We start from the raw sequence: 18,530 nt of genomic DNA on the forward strand, positions 1-18,530 counted from the left end.
GTAATTCTTTCTTTATTTTTCAGTTTATATAACTAATTAGTGTCTAAATAAATGCTAAAATAGCATATTAAAATGACATTTATGATGAACTAAGAGAGTGCTATCAAAGAAAATAGAAACAAAAATGCATGGAAATTAGGGGATTTAATGATTATTATCTTTGAAAATCTTTGAGAAGGATACAAATTTAATCGTCAAGAAAAGCGACGACACGTGGACAAATGGTGGTGGGTTATTGGGAAAGAGCGGGGTTTTAGGATTGTCTTTAACAACCGCCTTCCGATAATCCACGACGGTGTGAAACGGCGTTAAATAATATCTCTGCCGGCTCTTTTGTTTTTTTGGTTTTTCAACGGCTGCGATTTTCTTTCTCTCTGACCAAACCCATCTTCCAAAGTTTTCGTCTTTCTCTCTCAACATTTTTGCTTTTTCGTTCCCTAAATTCCCATCAAAGTTTTCGGCCATCTCCAGGTTCCCGAGGTTTGTGGGTTTTCCAAATTCGTCACCATTTTCTTAGATCTCTCTCTTTTCATATTTTGTATTCGTTTTGGTTATGGGTTGGTCTCCTAATGGTTGATTTGTCCGGCAAAACTCTGTGAACGGAAAAAGCTTGTGGGTATTTTAGATTGGATGTCTCACGAATTTAAACTTTATCTATTAAGATTGCAATAGATTTCGTTTCTTGCCCAATGATCTGTTTGCTTGATGATTTCATTTTCACACTCCAAATGCGGTTTATCTCTCTTTCTTCGGATGTAACCACAAGTTAGATAAATCATACATCATATCTTCGTTGGTAATTTTGGTTAATGCTTGAGGTATTGATCATGCGTTCCTCGTTTCCCGTCTTTTGCAGCAAACCCGATACTTCACGCAAGAGCGACCCAAAACTACTAAGTTTTGGTTGTTTGTGTTTATAAAGTTTGAAAATTTCCCGTTGGAATTAATGGGTTACGAGCCTGATCCGGATGCTCTTCGGTGGGGTCTTCATGATCTGGAGGTCTGTACACTTACAAATGCTGGTTCTTGCTCTAGCGTAACTCGGTATGAGACAGATGCTGTTACTCAAGGCTATGTTAGAGAAGGTTACAACCAGCCTTTGACTGGTTATGTAGACAATGATGCGGTGATCGCTCAGTTTTATCAAGACGAGTTGTCTAGAGTTGATCGAGCTGAAGCATCGGGGCTCAATAATCCTAGTCGAACTTCAGTTGTTGCACAAGAATGGCCTAACAACCCTCATCAAGGTGGATTTTCAAAATCTCTGACTTTAAAGATTTTGTCTATACAATCACTAACTATTGATCCAATCCATCATTTGGAACCAGATTTCAATTTTTGGGTTACTTATTATCTTCAGGGCAGGAGAATCAAGGTGAAGCCATTGATATATCCCGGGAGAGTGATAATCTTCATAAAGATAAAGGTGACATGGAAGATAAGAATGTTTCAAGGATAGGGAATCAAGGAGAGCAAAGTTCCCCAGGTCAGGATGATGACTCACTTTGTTCTGTAGAAATAGAAGAAGAGTCTTGGTCATTGGATTCTGAGGTTGGGAAGCGACTGAACCAAATGTTACCTGTTGCTGTAAGTACATCGTCTTTGTGATGGTTTTAGACCAACTCATCAGAAGCATATGTAAGTTTACAAACTTTGATTCTGCATGGCGTGTTGCAGCATGTACCGAAAATTAATGGAGAATTACCGTCAGAGGATGAACAGATTTCTGATCATGAACGGCTATTTCAGAGGTATGTTATGGATATGATGTCAAATACAAGCTAGAGAACAGTTTATTTTTACCATTTCTGTGGATCTGGGTTTGTTTTATTCTGTTATAAGTTAGAATTGCAATCGGTTCTCCAATCTGGAACAAGCTGAGCTGGTCTAAATGATCATTACTGTCTTGATTACTTCTGATAGCTAAGATTTTTTTGGTTCCAAATTTCATCAGCTCTCTTGCTAGTTAGTGCTAAAATGAAAAAAAAAAAAAAAACATCTTTTCATTATAGAGCGCTAAACCATTGTTGTAACTTTGGCAATCAATATTTAGGTCTATAGATTTATTTGACCGGATAGTGAGAAATCTCTTCTTATGTATGGTAAATATACACTACAGATTACAGCTCTATGGCTTGGTGGAGAACAAGATTCAAGGAGATGGAAACTGCCAGGTTTATTTTTTCTTCTTTTTGTTTCTAATTTTGGTTTTGCAGATGAAATTTCTAGCAGTGTATCACTGGGTTCATATCTTTTCTCAGTTTCGGTCACTATCAGATCAGCTTTACCGCTCTCCAGAGCACCACAATTTTGTCAGAGAACAAGTTGTTAATCAGGTTGAGATTTAGTACCAAGAAAAGAATGCAATTGCCCCCATCTTAGTTTGATATACCTGCCCTTGATGATTGATACATACTCATATATTGTTTCAGCTTGCGTACAATCGAGAGATGTATGAAGGTTATGTTCCAATGGCATACACTGACTATCTTAAAACAATGAAACGGTCTGAAACTTGTTTCTTTCAATCCTTTCACTGGATTTTGTTGCTTTAGCGTATTTTTAACGGTGAATATTGGGAACATAGGAATGGAGAGTGGGGTGATCATGTTACTCTTCAGAGGGATCTCCTTTGAAATGCAAGTTTATGGCTATAACTAAGGTGGCTACAGCATCTTGTTGGGGATTTCCAAAATTTAGGGACTTGACATATGAATGACATTTTCGCTTTTTTGCTTTACCTGTTATTGCAGTTTGGTGTTCGGATGTTTGTGATAACTTCATTCAAAGATACATGCTACATTGAAATCTTGCCTCATTTTCAGAAGTCTAATCGCCGTAAGTTGCCTCAACTCCGCTTCTTTAACCCAAAACCTCAGTGTTCTACTCATATACAATAAAAACGTCTTCTTCTTTTTTTATGATTCATGGGTTGGGTTTTGAATCAGTTATATGCTTAAGCTTCTGGGCTGAGGTTCATTACAATTCAATCTACCCTGAAGGAGGTATGTGTATGTGACATTTCGTATATGACATAATCAAACATGATTTATGTTGAGAATCTAATGTTAGATAAAACTAGCTGATATATCGAGTTTTATCCTGCTTATGTTCTTGGAACTTTTGTGTAGAGCTGCCGATACAGGAGGGGAAGAAGAAGAAGAAATATTGGGTTTTCTAAGCTCTGTTTCTTCTGATGGAAGCACGAAGTTGATGAAGACTGGATATTAATGTTTTTATTCTTTTTACTAACTTAAAGTATTTTAGTTGTAGAGAGCAATATGCTCTTGTACATACTGAACATAATCCCATTAACCACAGGAGTGTGCACATTTTGTTTTTGATAAGTCTTGTTGATCGTATAAATAAAGCTTTTACATTGTATTTGTAGAGAAATAAATCGATAAAAGATGTCACAGGTGTTGCTCATCAAAGCCTCGGTAGGTTTGATATTGCTATATATGTTTCGGAATCTGTTTATATATGGAGAAAACAAAACATCTTACAAAATAACTAATCTACTGTTTTCTTCAAAACCCTGTTACAGAAACGTGATAAAAACAACAAGACCAGGTCTTAAATCACGGCTCATAAACTAAGAAGCAGAGGAGAGAGCAGAGCAGAGTCTTGAGACAGTTAATTTCAACTGATGAAATCGTTCTCTATCATCTCTCGGACTTCGTTAACCACAAAATGCGCTTTGTGGCCACCTATAACTTCAGCTTGTTTCCGGTTCTCTCTCCATAGCTGCAGAGGGAATAAGACACAGAATCAGTGATTGTTTCCAAGATCTGAATCATAAATAAACTTCCTTGAATATACGGAAATAGATGAATTCTACCTGTATTGATGGCATTTTCTGCGCTTCCCCAGGTGTTCCAAACATAGAATGTTGTTAGATCAGCAATAAAGACTTTCGAAAAGAGTTGTTAAATAGAAACGGGAAAGATTCATACAACAGAGGCTTACCGTAACTCCTGCACGAGAAACAAGTTTATATGGCACGGAGTTGACATCAACATGATAAAACCGCAGTCTAGAAGATACAATTTCAATCAGAAAACCACAAGTTAAAATGAATCCATAACATCAGAAAAGCAATGCCTTGAACATTTCATTGTAAAGAAGAAGACAGACAGTAACTCTAAAAACCTTGGATAGAATTCAGCAGCGAGCTTTTCGAGTTTGGGTTTTAAGTAAATACATTTCCTACACCAAGCTGCCATCCTACAAAATCCATGGAGCTAATCTTCACCGACCAGAAACACACACACAATCAACACACATAAGAGCAAATGACTCGAGAGATAACGATATCAAAAGACAAGTTGGAGAATGAAGAACAAGAAGACTATGATCAAACATTCTCAGAAACGCTTTCTTCCCATGAAACGTGAAAAGGATCTGGAATCTTGTTGCCAATAGATCGAAAACCCATTTCTTTGTAGATTTGAACGATTAACCGAAAATTCAGGGGAGTAACCTAGAAACTCACCAGACAATCACAACTGATTCACCGAGCTTCTGAGCTTCCTCCATCACCTGATCGAAGTCGCTCTCGCTACAGATCGGTCCGAGCTCAACCGAGACCGGCGAGTCATCGAGCTCTTGTAAGCCACCGTCCTGCTTCCGGGCATCGACTGCTCTGATTCTCTTCGTTACCACGCTGGTCTTCTCGGGAAAAGAAAAAAAATTGAATTTTCTCCGTTGAGAGAGGGAGCTCGAGATTTGACGAGGAACCAAAAGTGAGATCTTTGGGTTTAAAAATCTCAGAGACGATGACAATTTTACAAGCTCTGACATTCTCTTTCACTGAAAGTTTCTCAACAAAAGACTAAGGGGTATGTCCATAAATTAAACGGAACTCAGTTTGGTCAAAATTTTCCAAAAAAAAAAAGGCAACTCTTTTACGAATACTTGAACAAAACCCACACTTTAATGGAACAAAACCCTCTACTTTTACATGAAACAATCAAACCCAGCATTCTGAAGACCTTCAATTAATAAACTATACCCAAAGCTTACAAAACTGTCATGTCACATAATAATTCCTTAACCAGAACGCAAGGATATAAAATACATCAAACTTGTTTGGCTTTGCTTCTTTCTATTTTCTCGGGCAAAATCTGATAGACATGAACGATGTTCCATATTTTTCATTCTGAGCTTTCAAGAGATGTACAAGTGTATTTGATTGAGCCGGTGGGCTCATCCTACCCATATCCGAGCTAAATCTGTAACCGGTGATCGATGGCTGAACGTTTTAGCTATCTCTCGACGCAGTGAAGCTAATACCACCTTCAGTATTCCTAGTAAATGTGGGGCAAAGCCATTTGATCATGTTAGGGCCTAACACCTGTGGAAAGCATGAAACTTTTTCTGGTCAAGTTCTTGATCAGAAATGAAAAACTTGGATTTTCATAAACACAAGAACGATGAAATGACTCAAGAATTCACATTGTGCACGACACAAAAGATAGAGATCAGTGTAAATAAGAAAGTACCGAGGTGATGTTTTTGTAAACGCCAACATCAAATTGATGCCTATAACTTTGTCCCGATTTTCTAGCTAACCACAAGGCCCGCTTTGAATCATAATGCTACAGAGAAAAATTTGCACATTTAGGCAGTGTCAAATAATTTGCAGAAAACGTTTACAAGAAAATCAGAATGCGTACCTCAATGGTGGTCATGTTGTGTGCGATCAGGTAGATATGCCAACAAAGGAGAGTCCCAAGTGTTAAGCTTAGTCCAATCATGAAAATCCCACAAAAAACCTAAACATTTACAAAGTAACATGCTTCTGAGAAAACAAGTTCATTTCTTCATCGACAAATTCCTCATCTCTATTTTTCAGAAAAAAGATGTGCTTCCGTGATAAAATCTGCTTGAAGCTATAGACAACTACAAGTGACATGTTTTCGATAGAGTGCAGCCTTATTATGAGATAAAGAATATTGCTTTGATGCAAAAGATGAAGATTTGTTGATAAATGAAACTTACCATGAAAGTTTTTATTGGAATATTTCCCGCGTAGGAATTTCCGTTCTTGAAAACGCAGCAAACCAGCAATACCTTAAACAACATTCATACACATAAGAGGAGAGTCTCACCAAAAACAAAATCAAGAATTGGGATTTACGTACTGTGGAGTAGATGCAAGCCACAGTTGCATAAAACACAAGAACGAAGAAAGCCTTATAGTTTGCATAGCCAACACAGTTATTTATCCAAAGGCAATGGTGGTCCTGTAGTATATATGTACATAAGAAAAAAACACGTTTTAAGAAGAAAAAAAAGTTATCGATTAGACTCAATAAAAAAATGTTAAAATCTACATACCATCTTCAAGATGCATCTTCTGCAAACTCGGCAATGGTGAGTCCGAAGAGGCTTATATGCAAAGCACTTATCACATTTCCTTGTTTCTGTAGCCTAATCATATAACCCGGAAAACCAAATCAGAAAAATATGACTTTACGCCCACTTGCAATCTCAAATCATCCAAGAGGAGGCAAATTCATATTCCGGGGATTTTAAAATTTAAGCAGCTACTTTATATCGAATAGCATCAATGATTTAAGCTATTCTTCATAAGCTTAAAACCTTGACTTTTAATACAAAAAAGAAAAAGCCATTGCATTTCATCTATTGCGCTCTTCATCATTCAAGGAAAAAAAATCAACTTGTCCAAGTAACATATTATAAGAATCTGTTCCCCAACTCAATCAGTGAAATTCAAAGAAGTAGCAACAAACACACAGAAAAAGATCCTTGTCTTATCGTATTCTAAAACCTCAAACCAAACAGACATAACAGAATAATTCCAATAAAAAAAAATGAGAAATCCCCAAATGCATCAAAAGTCAGAGGAAAACAGGGGAGCTTACGTTACTATGGGACCAGCTCGAATCCTCAACATCCGGAGCATAAGATGCCGGGACACGACCTGGATCTATAAGAACGCAAACGGAGAGGGAAAATAGACAGAGGAACGCCAAGAAGCTGAAGACGAAGGCGTTTAATGTCCCAGCTGAGCTTTGTAAACCAACCCAATCATCGATGAAAACGAAGACTGTGATGTAGTACACGAAACCCATCACCAGAATCACCGAAAGGACCGGGATTGACAAGAATCTCCGGCAACTCATCGCCAGATCTCTCCGGGCACACGAACTCTCGACCGGTTTATTCCTCACCCGCCCAATTTTGATGGGAACCGAATCGAATTCCCCCAAAATAAAAAGTAAAAATAATTTAGCCAGTCAAAATTTAAATAATTAAAAATAAATTAGTCAGTCAAAATTTTATATTTTAAATATATTATTCGTAGCCATTCAACCTAATCTAATTGTTTAGTAGTTTCGTAAATGGGCTTCACTCTTAGTTATTGGATGGTCATCAACTGTTTTCAGTCTAATATGGTCATCAACTTATTTAATAGGAGTTTAAAGTATCTTCAAATCAAAGTCGATGTTGATGTTATTTTCTATGGTTTTGATTGAAATAACGTACTAATTTGTTAGTTAAGGGATAAAGTAACTCTAACAAGGACTTATTCTTGGTGTTTCAGAGTCAAATGAAGTTACATGTAAAATAGTCACAATCAATTAATACGTCATAAAATTGCAAAATAGTATATACATTGTAAATATGACATATATAGTACAATAACTTAGATGAAGATTGTACTATGAAACCATAGCTACCATAAGTTCAATGTCCACCATGTGATTTTTGTCCCTTACATTTATTGGCCCAACATGCTTCTACGTGTCTTATTCTGTTTCACTTTCGTCAATTTGTCACAGTAATTTTTTTATTATTAATCATCCAATTATCAAGTACATTCAAGTTTTTTTTTTTTGAATGAATGTAAAATTTTATTCACCAAAAAAAACGTTTTTACACCTTATGTTACATTGTTGATTTAAAACTTAGAGCATAAAAACCTCTGTCCTCTCATCGCAAACCAAAGTTGTAAGCTGTCCTCATACTTTGCATCCCTCAAGTACATTCAAGTTAACATAATTGAATATTAAGTTATGCAATTCGTATTCCGTCAAAGATCAATAGATTTTTAAGAATCTATTGACTTATTTAAGGAGAAATTTAGAAAATACAAAAGCATTAAATTTGCTATAATTTGTAGGCAAGAGAAAATAAAACCCTAGGTATCATTACACACAAGATAAATAAAGAAGTGGGCGTGTAAGCGAGGATATATGTGTACAGATACAGCCTGATATCATATACATTAGATTCCGTAATTATTGAAAAGATGATAACAACTTGATAGAAAATCGACTTCTTGTCCTTAACATATGAAAGAAAGAAAACATATGTACTTATTGTCATTAGACTCATCAATTAGTCTTATATATATACAGACAACGATTGAGATCAAACTAATTAACTTTAAATGTGATAAGACTAACTCCTACTTCTTTTTCTTTGGTTTATAAACTAATGGCATGTACTGATGTAGATCGGAAAACCTAGATTAATCAGCAGCGGCCGGGTATTTTTTCCTTTTCATTTTTACCTCTACTGTAGCCTATGATTATCTAACTGGGGCAACATGATGTAGATACATGTAGATAATTTTCATGGCTTGAAATCTGTCACTTGACCACAATTAACCTTTTGATTTTCACTAACTCCTACTTATTCTTTAGTTCTGGTCTAACAAACAAATTATTACGGCCATTGATAAACACGTATTTAAGATATTTGTCACAGTCACACTCTATGACTCTATGTATATATATTGATCTCTCTCTCAGCAATCAGAAACTCAAATCGTTTATCTGTAGTATTAGTAATAACAATTTTTCAACAGAATTTGTTAACAGAAAGTCTTAACTAAAACACTCAATTGGTAAGATTACATATTTACATTTACGGGACAACTAATTAACGTGTGCATAACATGTGGTTTTGGTGATATATGCAGAGTAAACGTACTTACTAAGTAAGTACGATTAGAGATGTTATACCGAGAGCAATATATTGCGATGATCCCAAATCACCACCAACTCTTTCACTCTTTAACTCTTGCTATTTAATTTGCCTTTCGTCATTTATGCCAAAAGACAAACCAACTCAAATATATATGTTCTTAATTGCATGCCCCTACCTGACACCATATCTTTAGATTCTCCATCGATCGACTTTTTGTGGGGCAATCCACAAATTTTCCTTAACTAATTAATTTCTTTTATTTTGAGACCAATATTCATTCCGTTACTATTTTGACACGATGCACATCAAGATTTCTTCTCTGAAATGTCGTTAAACTTTATTTATCATCACTTTATGTATCCATATGTATAACCAAGATACTAATCAATATAAGAAAATTTCCAAGGTCGCAAATTTGAATACTACGTAAACTAGTTCTGATCCACAGCTCAAATAAACTATTTTTAAGAAAACATAATAACAATAATGTATACATGGATGTGTAGAAGATAGAGACTTCATTGTATACGACGATTTGTGTCAGAAAATTGACTAACTTCCACACTTTACTCGACGGACAGATGCTATGTTAAATAATAAAACACAATGTTCTTACAAGGTTTTGAAAAAAACAAAAACAAAATCACTGAAAGATATATATATATATATATATCGGGCTAGATCCGCAGTATTGGTTGAGTTCTTCAAATTGGAGGGATCCGCAGTATTAGTTGAGTTCTTCAAATCATCGTTAAAAAGTATCGTATTGCACACGTCGTCGTTGCATAGATCTGCAAGTAGTGCTCCCTTAGCTTACCCGAATACTTCTGGTCCTGACCTTTTTTCACTCAAAGTTGAATATTCAAACCAAACTGAGTTCACATGCTCTCTTCTTATTTTATGTTTTGGAAATATCTAAATTGAAAGCGAAGAGACAGGTATTTCTCAAGTTGAGCCACTTGAAAACAAAGATCGGGTACGATGTACAACACACCAATATGTTTGATTTGATTTGGCATAAAAACCATATTTATAATATTACAAAATTAGCACAATAACAGAGAAATGAGAACAAGTAATAACCCAGAAATAGAAGTTGAAACACTATTAAATAAACGTTACTACAAGACAGTCGTGGAACAGATACTATCAAAAGTCTGGAGACGAACTTCATATATAAATATATAACTGATAGTATAAACCTCTTTTAAGAAAAAAAAAAAAAAGAAATGAACCCAGTTAGTTGATGTGTTGAATATCTTGTTGTTCATCGCATAATCTATAATGACCCGATGTGAATGGATACTAAATAAGATTATATGATCCTGAAAATACAGATAAGGTATTGCATAACTTTATACATCCATTTTATCAATACAAAAAGCTAAGATCAAAAACAAAAAAGTTTCCATGTCATTGTAATTAAAGCCCTAATCCTTCAAAATCAGTATGTATAGCCCACCAAAAGAATGTGTATTTTATATGTATAGGCAATACATAAAGCTGTAAAATATGTTCAAACACCGAAAGACAAAATCGAGATTTTTAAAAATAATCAAGAGAAAAATTTAGTTTCTTACCGAAAATCAAAACTTCATTAAATATATCTTCAGTTTCTTTCTCCAGCATTAGGTATTTTGTAGCCGGCGGTTGTCGATGCAGCATCATCAAGATTCTCATATACATATCAAAACCCTAATTGATATAAAATTAGGAGATGTATGTGAATCTTGATGGTGCTGCACCTACAAACAACGACTGTTGAGATTTCTTCCACGGATCCGCCGATAACTTATCAGATTTACATACACACACACACTCAAGAGATCGAGTATATATATCGTTCCAAATGGAACAAACGGGAATTTGATTGAATAAGCAAAAATAATAATCGCAAACCTAAATCAGTAGAGAAAAAATTAATGATATGTTCAATTCGTGAAGAATAAAAAATAAACGAGAAAAATAAGAACAAGGAGAAGAGCAGTCAGAGACGAGAGCTAGGAAAGTAGATATAGGTGAAGAAAAGAGAGAAGACCTTCACGAATCCAAGGGCTGACGTGTCAATCTTTTAGTGGTTCGTTTCCGTCATTAAGAAAAATACGGAATATCCTGTTTTTAGATCGTAAGGTAAAAAAAAAAACATTTTCTAGGGAAAGAAAAAAAAAACAAAAAATAATTGCGTGAAAAAATAAGCGATGAACGTTGAAGAACGTACATAGCATATAGGTCGCAGATATAATATACTAATTAATATCCAATACTGACTGGTTAGTTATTTTTCCGATCTTGTCGATCCAAACTCTGAGACACAACACACCAATCTTGTAACTTTCTATCATAAATGCATATATCTAATTTGAAAATTATTTATTTATGAGAGAGGAGTTACGTATATATTGGTGTGTATAAGCGCAAGACTAGCTAGAGAGGAAGTGAGAGGTGCAAGTGAAGAAGAGGCTTGGAGTGCCGTATTTATAGAGACGCAACAGCTCATGAGGTAACTTAATTAAACCAAACCGAACCAGATTTATAATACGGTTTAATGTTGGCGTTGTTCATTGTTCTTAAACCGGCAGTTACTTTATATTCAAGCCCTACAGTTCCTTACAGTAATAGCAATTATCAAATTGTTTATACGTATACAAATTGTAATCTACATTGTTGCAGTGTTTACAAGTTACAATTTTATAATTTAGTATAGTTGGTAATTTTTGTAATCCATCACCGTATATATGTTTTTACATAAACAACAAAAAAAACCATATGCATATTTGTTACGTGGATTTCACACCATTTGATCTGAGGAAAATGAATATTATATCAACTAATTAAACAAATTACAACAATTTTGTATCCTCCTAAGTAGGGTTGGGAACAATATTTGTTATATCCATTTAGATCAGAAAATTGGGGATAACCTGCTTCAAGCTACATATTAAAACAATTCTATAAATTGGGAATAACCTGCTTTAACCCCGGTTATATTGGATCTCTTTTTTCTCACCAAAAAAACAAATACTATAAAAGCTAGTTAATACAGTATCTGTTACGAGTAAATATTAAAAAGATTGACAACTTAGAATAATATCTGTACTGCTCCGACATGGATAGTTCATATGTATAGTTGTGTGGAATAGATTAAAAACTATAGTTTCTGTTCTTGAATTATTTGTTTTATTCCGGCGTTCTTGAATTCTTTGTTGCTATTTCAATTTCTTTTACTGAATTTTTCTAATATTTGGTTTCTTTACCTTTTACTTTTTTTTTTCTTGAACATCTCGTTTCTTTACCTTTGACATAAAATATTCAGAGCGGACTAATATCCGATGGAGTATCCATACACCAAATATACAGCTAGTTCTCAAACGGATACAGATTGGGAAAAGAGTTAAAGACAGCTGATCCGAACAACGAAAACAAAAGGTTCAAAAAATAAATAAAAATAAAAATAAAAACAAAGAAACAATATATTACCAATATCGCAAATATTAGGATGTCCGTCATATATGTTAATCCCTAATATATTAAACATCGTGAGGGTGTCCGTACTGTGAAACTATGGGTTCTTGTAATATTGACGAAATGATAAGATCAACACGTTACTTGAAAGAAATGACTTTGATATATGGATTTCCTAAAAAACATTATAGAGATGTGAATATATTTAGGATGAAGGTCTTATGATGATTTAATTTGCATCTCAGATAAAACTCACAAATTTTCTGGGATAAAAAAAAAAGTTTCCAGAGGATGGTGGGGGTTTAAGTTATCGTCGACTCAGCTAAAATCGATAGTGTATATATACAACTAATTACATCAACGAATTTGATAGAACATAAGCATTAGATAACATAAAAATCAATTAGATAAAACATAAGCATTAGATAACATAAAAATATTCTAATAGTTAATATATATTGACTTGGAAGAGCGTGTATACGACGTAAAGTGCTCAGGGCAAGTTGCAAGTTGATAAACATAGTACACTAAACATCAACAAAGAGAGATTCCTTGTCTCCCACACTTTCACCTGAAGATCATCAAAAGCCACAAGCCTATATAAATTTAGAGAAACAAAAACCTTAATGCATTTTAATTACCATTTTTACTTCTCTATATTAATAAACACCTAATTACTTGAAAATATTAAAAAACGTAAATGGACAAATAAATCAGAAATGTGCTTATTCTCATGGATCCAACTTTTTCGTTTATTTTCTTGATATTTATACAGACCAAGATTAGTCAAAACAGTAGCAGTACTAACTAGATAAAATATCCGACTAAATCGGATCTTAGGAATATAATACGAAATTGACATAATTGGATAAAACCTAGACATAAACGAAGAGTGCTAATTTGGCATAAAAGAAGAAAAACTATTATTCTATTCTAAGTTCCATAGTTATAGTAATGTATTTGTTTTTGAATTGGTGAATTTATATCTTTTAATATATATGAATTTATATATACATTTTGGTTAAATATAAAATCAATTAAGATTTTTTTTAACGTGTTTCATGCACCACCAATTTTTTTAAAAAATCATAATAGTAATTATAACATCTATGTTCACATATTAGCATTTAGTATATTTCAAACATAGACGATTCTGAAAATTTGTTGAAAAGTAAGGAGTTTTTTTGTTCTTTAAATCACTCATCTTATGATATTCGGATATATTTACATGATATTATATAGGTAAATTGTTTTAGTTATTATTAAGCTGTTGAAAAAATTCGCAATTATTAGAAATACTAAATAATTGCCAATAGAAAAGAACTTTGCAGACAATTATTTTGTTTGGGAAGATGGATTATCTACCCATATCATGGCAGACAACCTGGTACCTTTGCATTGGTCCACGATTTCTTTTTTTTTTTTGTAACAAGGTCCACGATTTCATAGGTTATATTTGGTTTTATATTCTATTAATCCGTATTTTCTATTTAGAATTTTTTTTTTTTTTTTTTGCATTTTCTTCTACTTTAGATATAATCTTGTAGGACAATAAATAGATGGTGTATTAGGTCAAAAGAGTCTTCACTCAAGACTGAACAAGAGGAATCACAAAGTGAAAGTATTACTTTTGAATATATATATTTAACTTATTTAATTTGTTCGAATTCCTCGGTGTGTACAAAAGAATATTATTGGGTTAGGTTAAACAAATGTTTATGAACCAATAAGAAGAAATATTCATTTAATCCAGGTAGTACTGAGATATTAATTTACAATTATTTTTATATATGCATGTTCTATAAAACTTTATTCTCGAATCTTGACAACACATTTTAGTAATTATAAAGCAAAACTTTCTATAAAATATAATTTTGTAGATAGTATGCGAATGATCTCTATCTATAATCACAAATTCACAACCATTCGTTCGATAATAGTTAATTTTGCAATTAAACAGAATATTTCATTTTTTATGAAATACAATCTTGATTTTTGAGTTCTAAAATGATTTTTTTTTTACTCAGTTCTAAAATTATTTATTTGGACAAAATCTTATATTCCTTTTGTATTAAATAAAATTTCTATTTCAAATTACCATATTATAATAGAAAAAGGATTCTTAGACCGAAAGCCATTAAATGCTGTATGAATGAAACTTTTACTAGATCACACAAATTTTGTGTCCTTAGGCTTCTTTTTTTTTCTCGATCTTGCTTAATTATTAATGATCCTAAGTCAAGCACATCATTTGTCCTACAGTATAATGTAAAATGTGTCCACATGGGAACATGGATGTATAACTAATCCACATGTTTAGTTATTTTCTTATCTTCATAATATGTCTGAAACGGCATTGCCGCATCGGTATATATATTTATCACCACCATGCAAGACCTTGAAAAAATGTAATACTTTTCAGAAAGTGATGTTTATTTCATCAGTGTTTATACGTCATGGACACATGGTACTTCTAGTTTTCTCCATAAAATATGGAGTTTCCGATTTTACTAGATACTAAATCTATATAAATGATGAATAATTCTATTTGACGCTTTTTTCCACCACCCCTACACAGCTTCACTGATACACACTTGAGAAGTAGAGATTAGAAAGAAAAAAAAGGTTATCGCGTGTGTGTCTTTTTTTTTTTTAATAAAGCTAAACACTCAATTTTATAAAAGTTCCATATTCCATACTATTTCAGTCTTCATATGCCATACTCTTTTAATCTTCATATTTCTTTAACGCCAAATTAAGATCATTTTCCTTGGAAAAGCTGAAAATAATCTATATGAAAAATCATGATTTGATTATTAAGAATTAACCTTTTCCTAAACATAAGTAATACAAAGATAAAAAAAAAACTCACTTCGAAATCTTTTATACAATCATAAGACACCTAGAGTACAAAGCTTTCTGTCGTGGTTGTAAAAATATTATTATAAGCCTTTCAAAATCTCCCTAATTTCAGAAAAAGATTCTTAAATTAATTCTTACGAAAAGCCGAGTAAGACTATAACTTATCTAGGAAGGGTGTAACATTTTGTTAGAAATTTTAGTATTTCGACATTTTAGCAGTATTTAAAAAATGTTAATTGAAAAATACATTAATATGATAACATAAATATGTACTAGCCTAATACTAGGATGAAGTGAATGCTTAAGAAAAAGTACGATGAAATGAATACAGTTCCTTTTAGATTAGTCTAACAATATTGTTTTGCTCCGAAACTGTGGGCTGGTTAAAGTTAGTTTAATTATTGATTGATGCGTGATTAAGTCATTTAAACATTGTTACTTGGATCTCACGTGGAATCAAGCTTCTGGTCTTTTTATTATTTTCAAAGTTAAAACAATATATCTCAACTAAATTCGCACGTATTTTAAATGCATAGTCTAATCATAAAGTAAAAAACTAGCAAGACAATTCAACGGAGAAAACCCTCAACTAACGACAAATCCATTTTGGACCATCAATAGTGTAAATATATTTTGCGTCTACCTTCAACAACAATTGTATGTTTAAACCTTTGGACTTATGTTTCATAGTAAAAATTCCATCTGTCTGTGGACTGTGGATTAACATGATCCTTCGCTAACCAACCATTAAAACATCTGAAAAACCATTACATCAGATTAGCTTGAAAACTTGAGAACAGAAGACACAACCAAGAACAATCAACTATTGAATTGAGACATGTGAAAGAATTTTGGTTGGCCTATGGGATTAACCGAATAGGCTTATGTTTTGGGCCCGTGAAGGAAATTAAACATCGGTATGGGCCTTTTACGATAATGTTTCAGGCCTTTGTTCTTTTTTTTTTTTTTTTTTTGGGTGGCATAACACCTCAACTACCTTTTAGGGTTTGTCATCAACATTTGAGAGGCGAAAGAAACAATACGATTTGTTCAGAATAATATTTCTCGAAATTCACAGTTTCGTTAACAAGGGAAGATAGAGGTAAGACGAATCTATTCGTATAATTCTCTGCCTTCGTATACACCGAATATTATCTCGTGTTTAAGTTAACGAGTTTCTAGGTTTTGCTGAATTTTTGGGGATTTAATTTTGGGTTTACCTAATTCCTGCTTGCTTCTGTAAACAGAGGAACTAAAAAATGGCTGCGAAAGAAGGAAGTAGGATATTTGTTGGTGGTTTATCTCCGGAGGTGACAGAGAGGGACCTTGAGCGAGCTTTTAGCCGCTTCGGAGACATTCTCGATTGTCAGGTACGAACTTGATTTGATTATTATTATCTCTGTGTAAGTTAGGTTTTTCTTTCCTTCCTTTCTAGATAATACTATTAGCTTGTGGCTGCACTAGTCATAGCTACATTTTAAGGTCTGGTTTCTGGTAGAATTGAACAGGTCTATGATTTTTTTTTTTTTTCTGGACTGCTTAAGTTACACCAATAAGAGCAGAGATGTGCGGAAATTATTTACATGCAAGTCATATTTTGCATTATCACTCTTTTCACCTATTGATTGTCTTCCCTTTTTGTTCGATGCTTGTATTGTGTCACTGAAACACTGTAGATTGATGAATTAGGGATGACAATGAATCAGAGCTACATGGGTCAAGTTGAACTGCTCTGTGTTAAAGATTAAAACTGCCTGAGAATTTAGGAAACACAGTAATGTTTGATTCTCTGAGCAAAACACAGCTTTGGGATTTGTTTCACGTGGTTGAAACTGTGGTAACAGGTTACTTCAGTTTCTTCTAGTGTAATCTTTGACTTCTCTAAGTATGCAACGCTGGGTTATTGGTTCTTCCTGAAAATTATCCTTGTTGCTGCCCTTATAATCTGAGTGGAGATCCTGGTTAACCAGATTTAGGAAGAAGCACTTTCTTTTAATGTTTGTTAGCTTCGCTGGATGCCTGTCTTCTTGATTTTGAGTGGTGAATTCAAGATGCTACTCAGTTAAAGCCAGTGTCACCGCTGCCCTTCTGGTGGATGAGGAAACGCTCTGTTTATGCTTCAGTAGTTACGTTTGTAAAATCAATATTTCTGGATATGCCCAGTCCACCTCAGCTGTCTTTGTGCAAGATTTCATTTCTTCCTGATTCCTTGAGCCTCAGTGCTAGCAGTTTAGGTACTTCAGCGTAGTCTGAACTGCAGATCGTAAGATTACACTCAGTCGAAGCAGAGATCTCAAGGTTTCTATGATCATTTGGGACCACCTCTCCTTATGTTATCACAGAGTTCTACTTGTCTTTCTTGTCGTCTATTTGCCTTTTCCATCACCTCGCTTCTGATGCCCTGTGTGTTTAGTAGGAGTTGCATGGGTTTCATCTTTTCCTTTCATTTATTCTTTCTTCTCCAAGCCTAAGAGATGTCCTATTTACTAATGCAAGCCAATTAAAATGATTCTTGTGCCCTAGGCCACACATTTGTCTATATCCACCAACTCCAGTTCTCTGCGCTTATCTTTTCTGCAAGTTTCTGAAACCTGATTAAGTTCTTTGTCTGAGATGGAATATTGTAATTCTGATCTGTGTACTGTGGTTCTACGTAAAGATTTGTCAACGCCAGTGGATCTGAATGATTTCAGCTGGATCAATATCAGATTATTTCTGCATATTGAGAAGAAACAGATGTTTGATCAGGAATACTGTGTTTTGTTAGTTCAGTAACTTTCTTCTGTCTCTAAAAATTCCTCTCTTTAGTTTTTTAACTATATCGTCTGGCGGTTGAGAATAGAGATTAGTAGACTGTTTAAGCCTCCAAGGGCATTAAGTCAGGGAGTTGTCATTTGGGGCTGAGAAAAAGTTGTTAGTGGTGTCTGCTACCTCTGCTGTAGATTGGAGACTTGCTTTAAAGCTGCTTCAGTTTCTGGGGATCTCTAGTGTGTTTTGCTCTGAAGTTGAGATTGATTTGACAGTAGACAGGGTCAGTGTTATATAAACAGATGGTGTTTCTTGATGTCACATGGACTTGATATGATCTTGCAGAATATGCGTTCGTTTCATTATAGTACTGCACTTCTGCTCAGTTTCTAGCATATATCTTAGGGAAACCAGATTTTGTGGTGTGTTGTGTATAGATCATGATGGAAAGAGATACGGGTCGTTCACGTGGAATTAGGAGAAAGTCCACTAGC

The 18,530-nt window shown here is 34.0% G+C and overlaps 4 protein-coding genes across 4 annotated transcripts in view; 2 read left to right on the forward strand and 2 right to left on the reverse strand.

The window, feature by feature from the left end:
* The first annotated feature begins 304 nt into the window (after window positions 1-304).
* LOC18018734 (OTU domain-containing protein 5-A) lies at window positions 305-3,344 on the forward strand. The gene is given in 11 exon segments (XM_024156736.1): window positions 305-480; window positions 857-1,247; window positions 1,361-1,587; window positions 1,678-1,751; window positions 2,120-2,174; window positions 2,262-2,336; window positions 2,433-2,506; window positions 2,588-2,639; window positions 2,754-2,838; window positions 2,949-3,005; window positions 3,132-3,344. Coding segments are annotated over 10 exon segments (1,050 nt in total). The 5' UTR covers window positions 305-480; window positions 857-946; the 3' UTR covers window positions 3,182-3,344.
* Window positions 3,345-3,383: 39 nt separating this feature from the next.
* LOC18018735 (thioredoxin-like 3-2, chloroplastic) lies at window positions 3,384-4,851 on the reverse strand. Its single transcript, XM_006398818.2, has 5 exons — window positions 4,496-4,851; window positions 4,153-4,227; window positions 3,970-4,036; window positions 3,842-3,859; window positions 3,384-3,747 (listed from the first exon to the last, which is right to left on the reverse strand). Exons 1-5 carry the CDS (start codon window positions 4,801-4,803, stop codon window positions 3,643-3,645), a joined length of 573 nt encoding a protein of 190 aa, XP_006398881.1. The 5' UTR covers window positions 4,804-4,851; the 3' UTR covers window positions 3,384-3,642.
* Window positions 4,852-4,984: 133 nt separating this feature from the next.
* LOC18018736 (probable protein S-acyltransferase 15) lies at window positions 4,985-7,228 on the reverse strand. Its single transcript, XM_006398819.2, has 7 exons — window positions 6,891-7,228; window positions 6,343-6,435; window positions 6,147-6,248; window positions 6,004-6,075; window positions 5,679-5,777; window positions 5,505-5,600; window positions 4,985-5,356 (listed from the first exon to the last, which is right to left on the reverse strand). Exons 1-7 carry the CDS (start codon window positions 7,149-7,151, stop codon window positions 5,264-5,266), a joined length of 816 nt encoding a protein of 271 aa, XP_006398882.1. The 5' UTR covers window positions 7,152-7,228; the 3' UTR covers window positions 4,985-5,263.
* A 9,083-nt stretch (window positions 7,229-16,311) lies between these two features.
* Window positions 16,312-18,530, forward strand: part of LOC18019353 (glycine-rich RNA-binding protein RZ1C) — a 3,052-nt gene continuing 833 nt past the window's right edge. The window contains exons 1-3 of the mRNA XM_006398821.2: window positions 16,312-16,390; window positions 16,536-16,658; window positions 18,474-18,520. Coding sequence (XP_006398884.2) covers window positions 16,548-16,658; window positions 18,474-18,520 — 158 coding nt within the window. The 5' untranslated portion in view covers window positions 16,312-16,390; window positions 16,536-16,547. The remainder of the gene's footprint in view (window positions 16,391-16,535; window positions 16,659-18,473; window positions 18,521-18,530) is intronic.

The sequence above is a fragment of the Eutrema salsugineum genome, unplaced genomic scaffold (genome assembly GCF_000478725.1).
Source record: "Eutrema salsugineum unplaced genomic scaffold, Eutsalg1_0 scaffold_2, whole genome shotgun sequence".
NCBI classification, from domain to species: domain Eukaryota; kingdom Viridiplantae; phylum Streptophyta; class Magnoliopsida; order Brassicales; family Brassicaceae; genus Eutrema; species Eutrema salsugineum.

What these genes read in the sequence shown, in the direction of transcription:
- LOC18018735 (XM_006398818.2), bottom strand. Translation starts at nt 4,803, where the DNA reads ATGTCAGAGCTTGTAAAATTGTCATCGTCTCTGAGATTTTTAAACCCA. An exon ending in GAATCAGTTGTGATTGTCTG is followed by an intron (nt 4,228 to 4,495) that starts GTGAGTTTCTAG and finishes TGGATTTTGTAG; the next exon opens with GATGGCAGCTTGGTGTAGGA. An exon ending in GCTGCTGAATTCTATCCAAG is followed by an intron (nt 4,037 to 4,152) that starts GTTTTTAGAGTT and finishes TGTATCTTCTAG; the next exon opens with ACTGCGGTTTTATCATGTTG.
- LOC18018736 (XM_006398819.2), bottom strand. Translation starts at nt 7,151, where the DNA reads ATGAGTTGCCGGAGATTCTTGTCAATCCCGGTCCTTTCGGTGATTCTG. An exon ending in CGAGCTGGTCCCATAGTAAC is followed by an intron (nt 6,436 to 6,890) that starts GTAAGCTCCCCT and finishes TTATATGATTAG; the next exon opens with GCTACAGAAACAAGGAAATG. An exon ending in ACAACATGACCACCATTGAG is followed by an intron (nt 5,601 to 5,678) that starts GTACGCATTCTG and finishes TTTTCTCTGTAG; the next exon opens with CATTATGATTCAAAGCGGGC.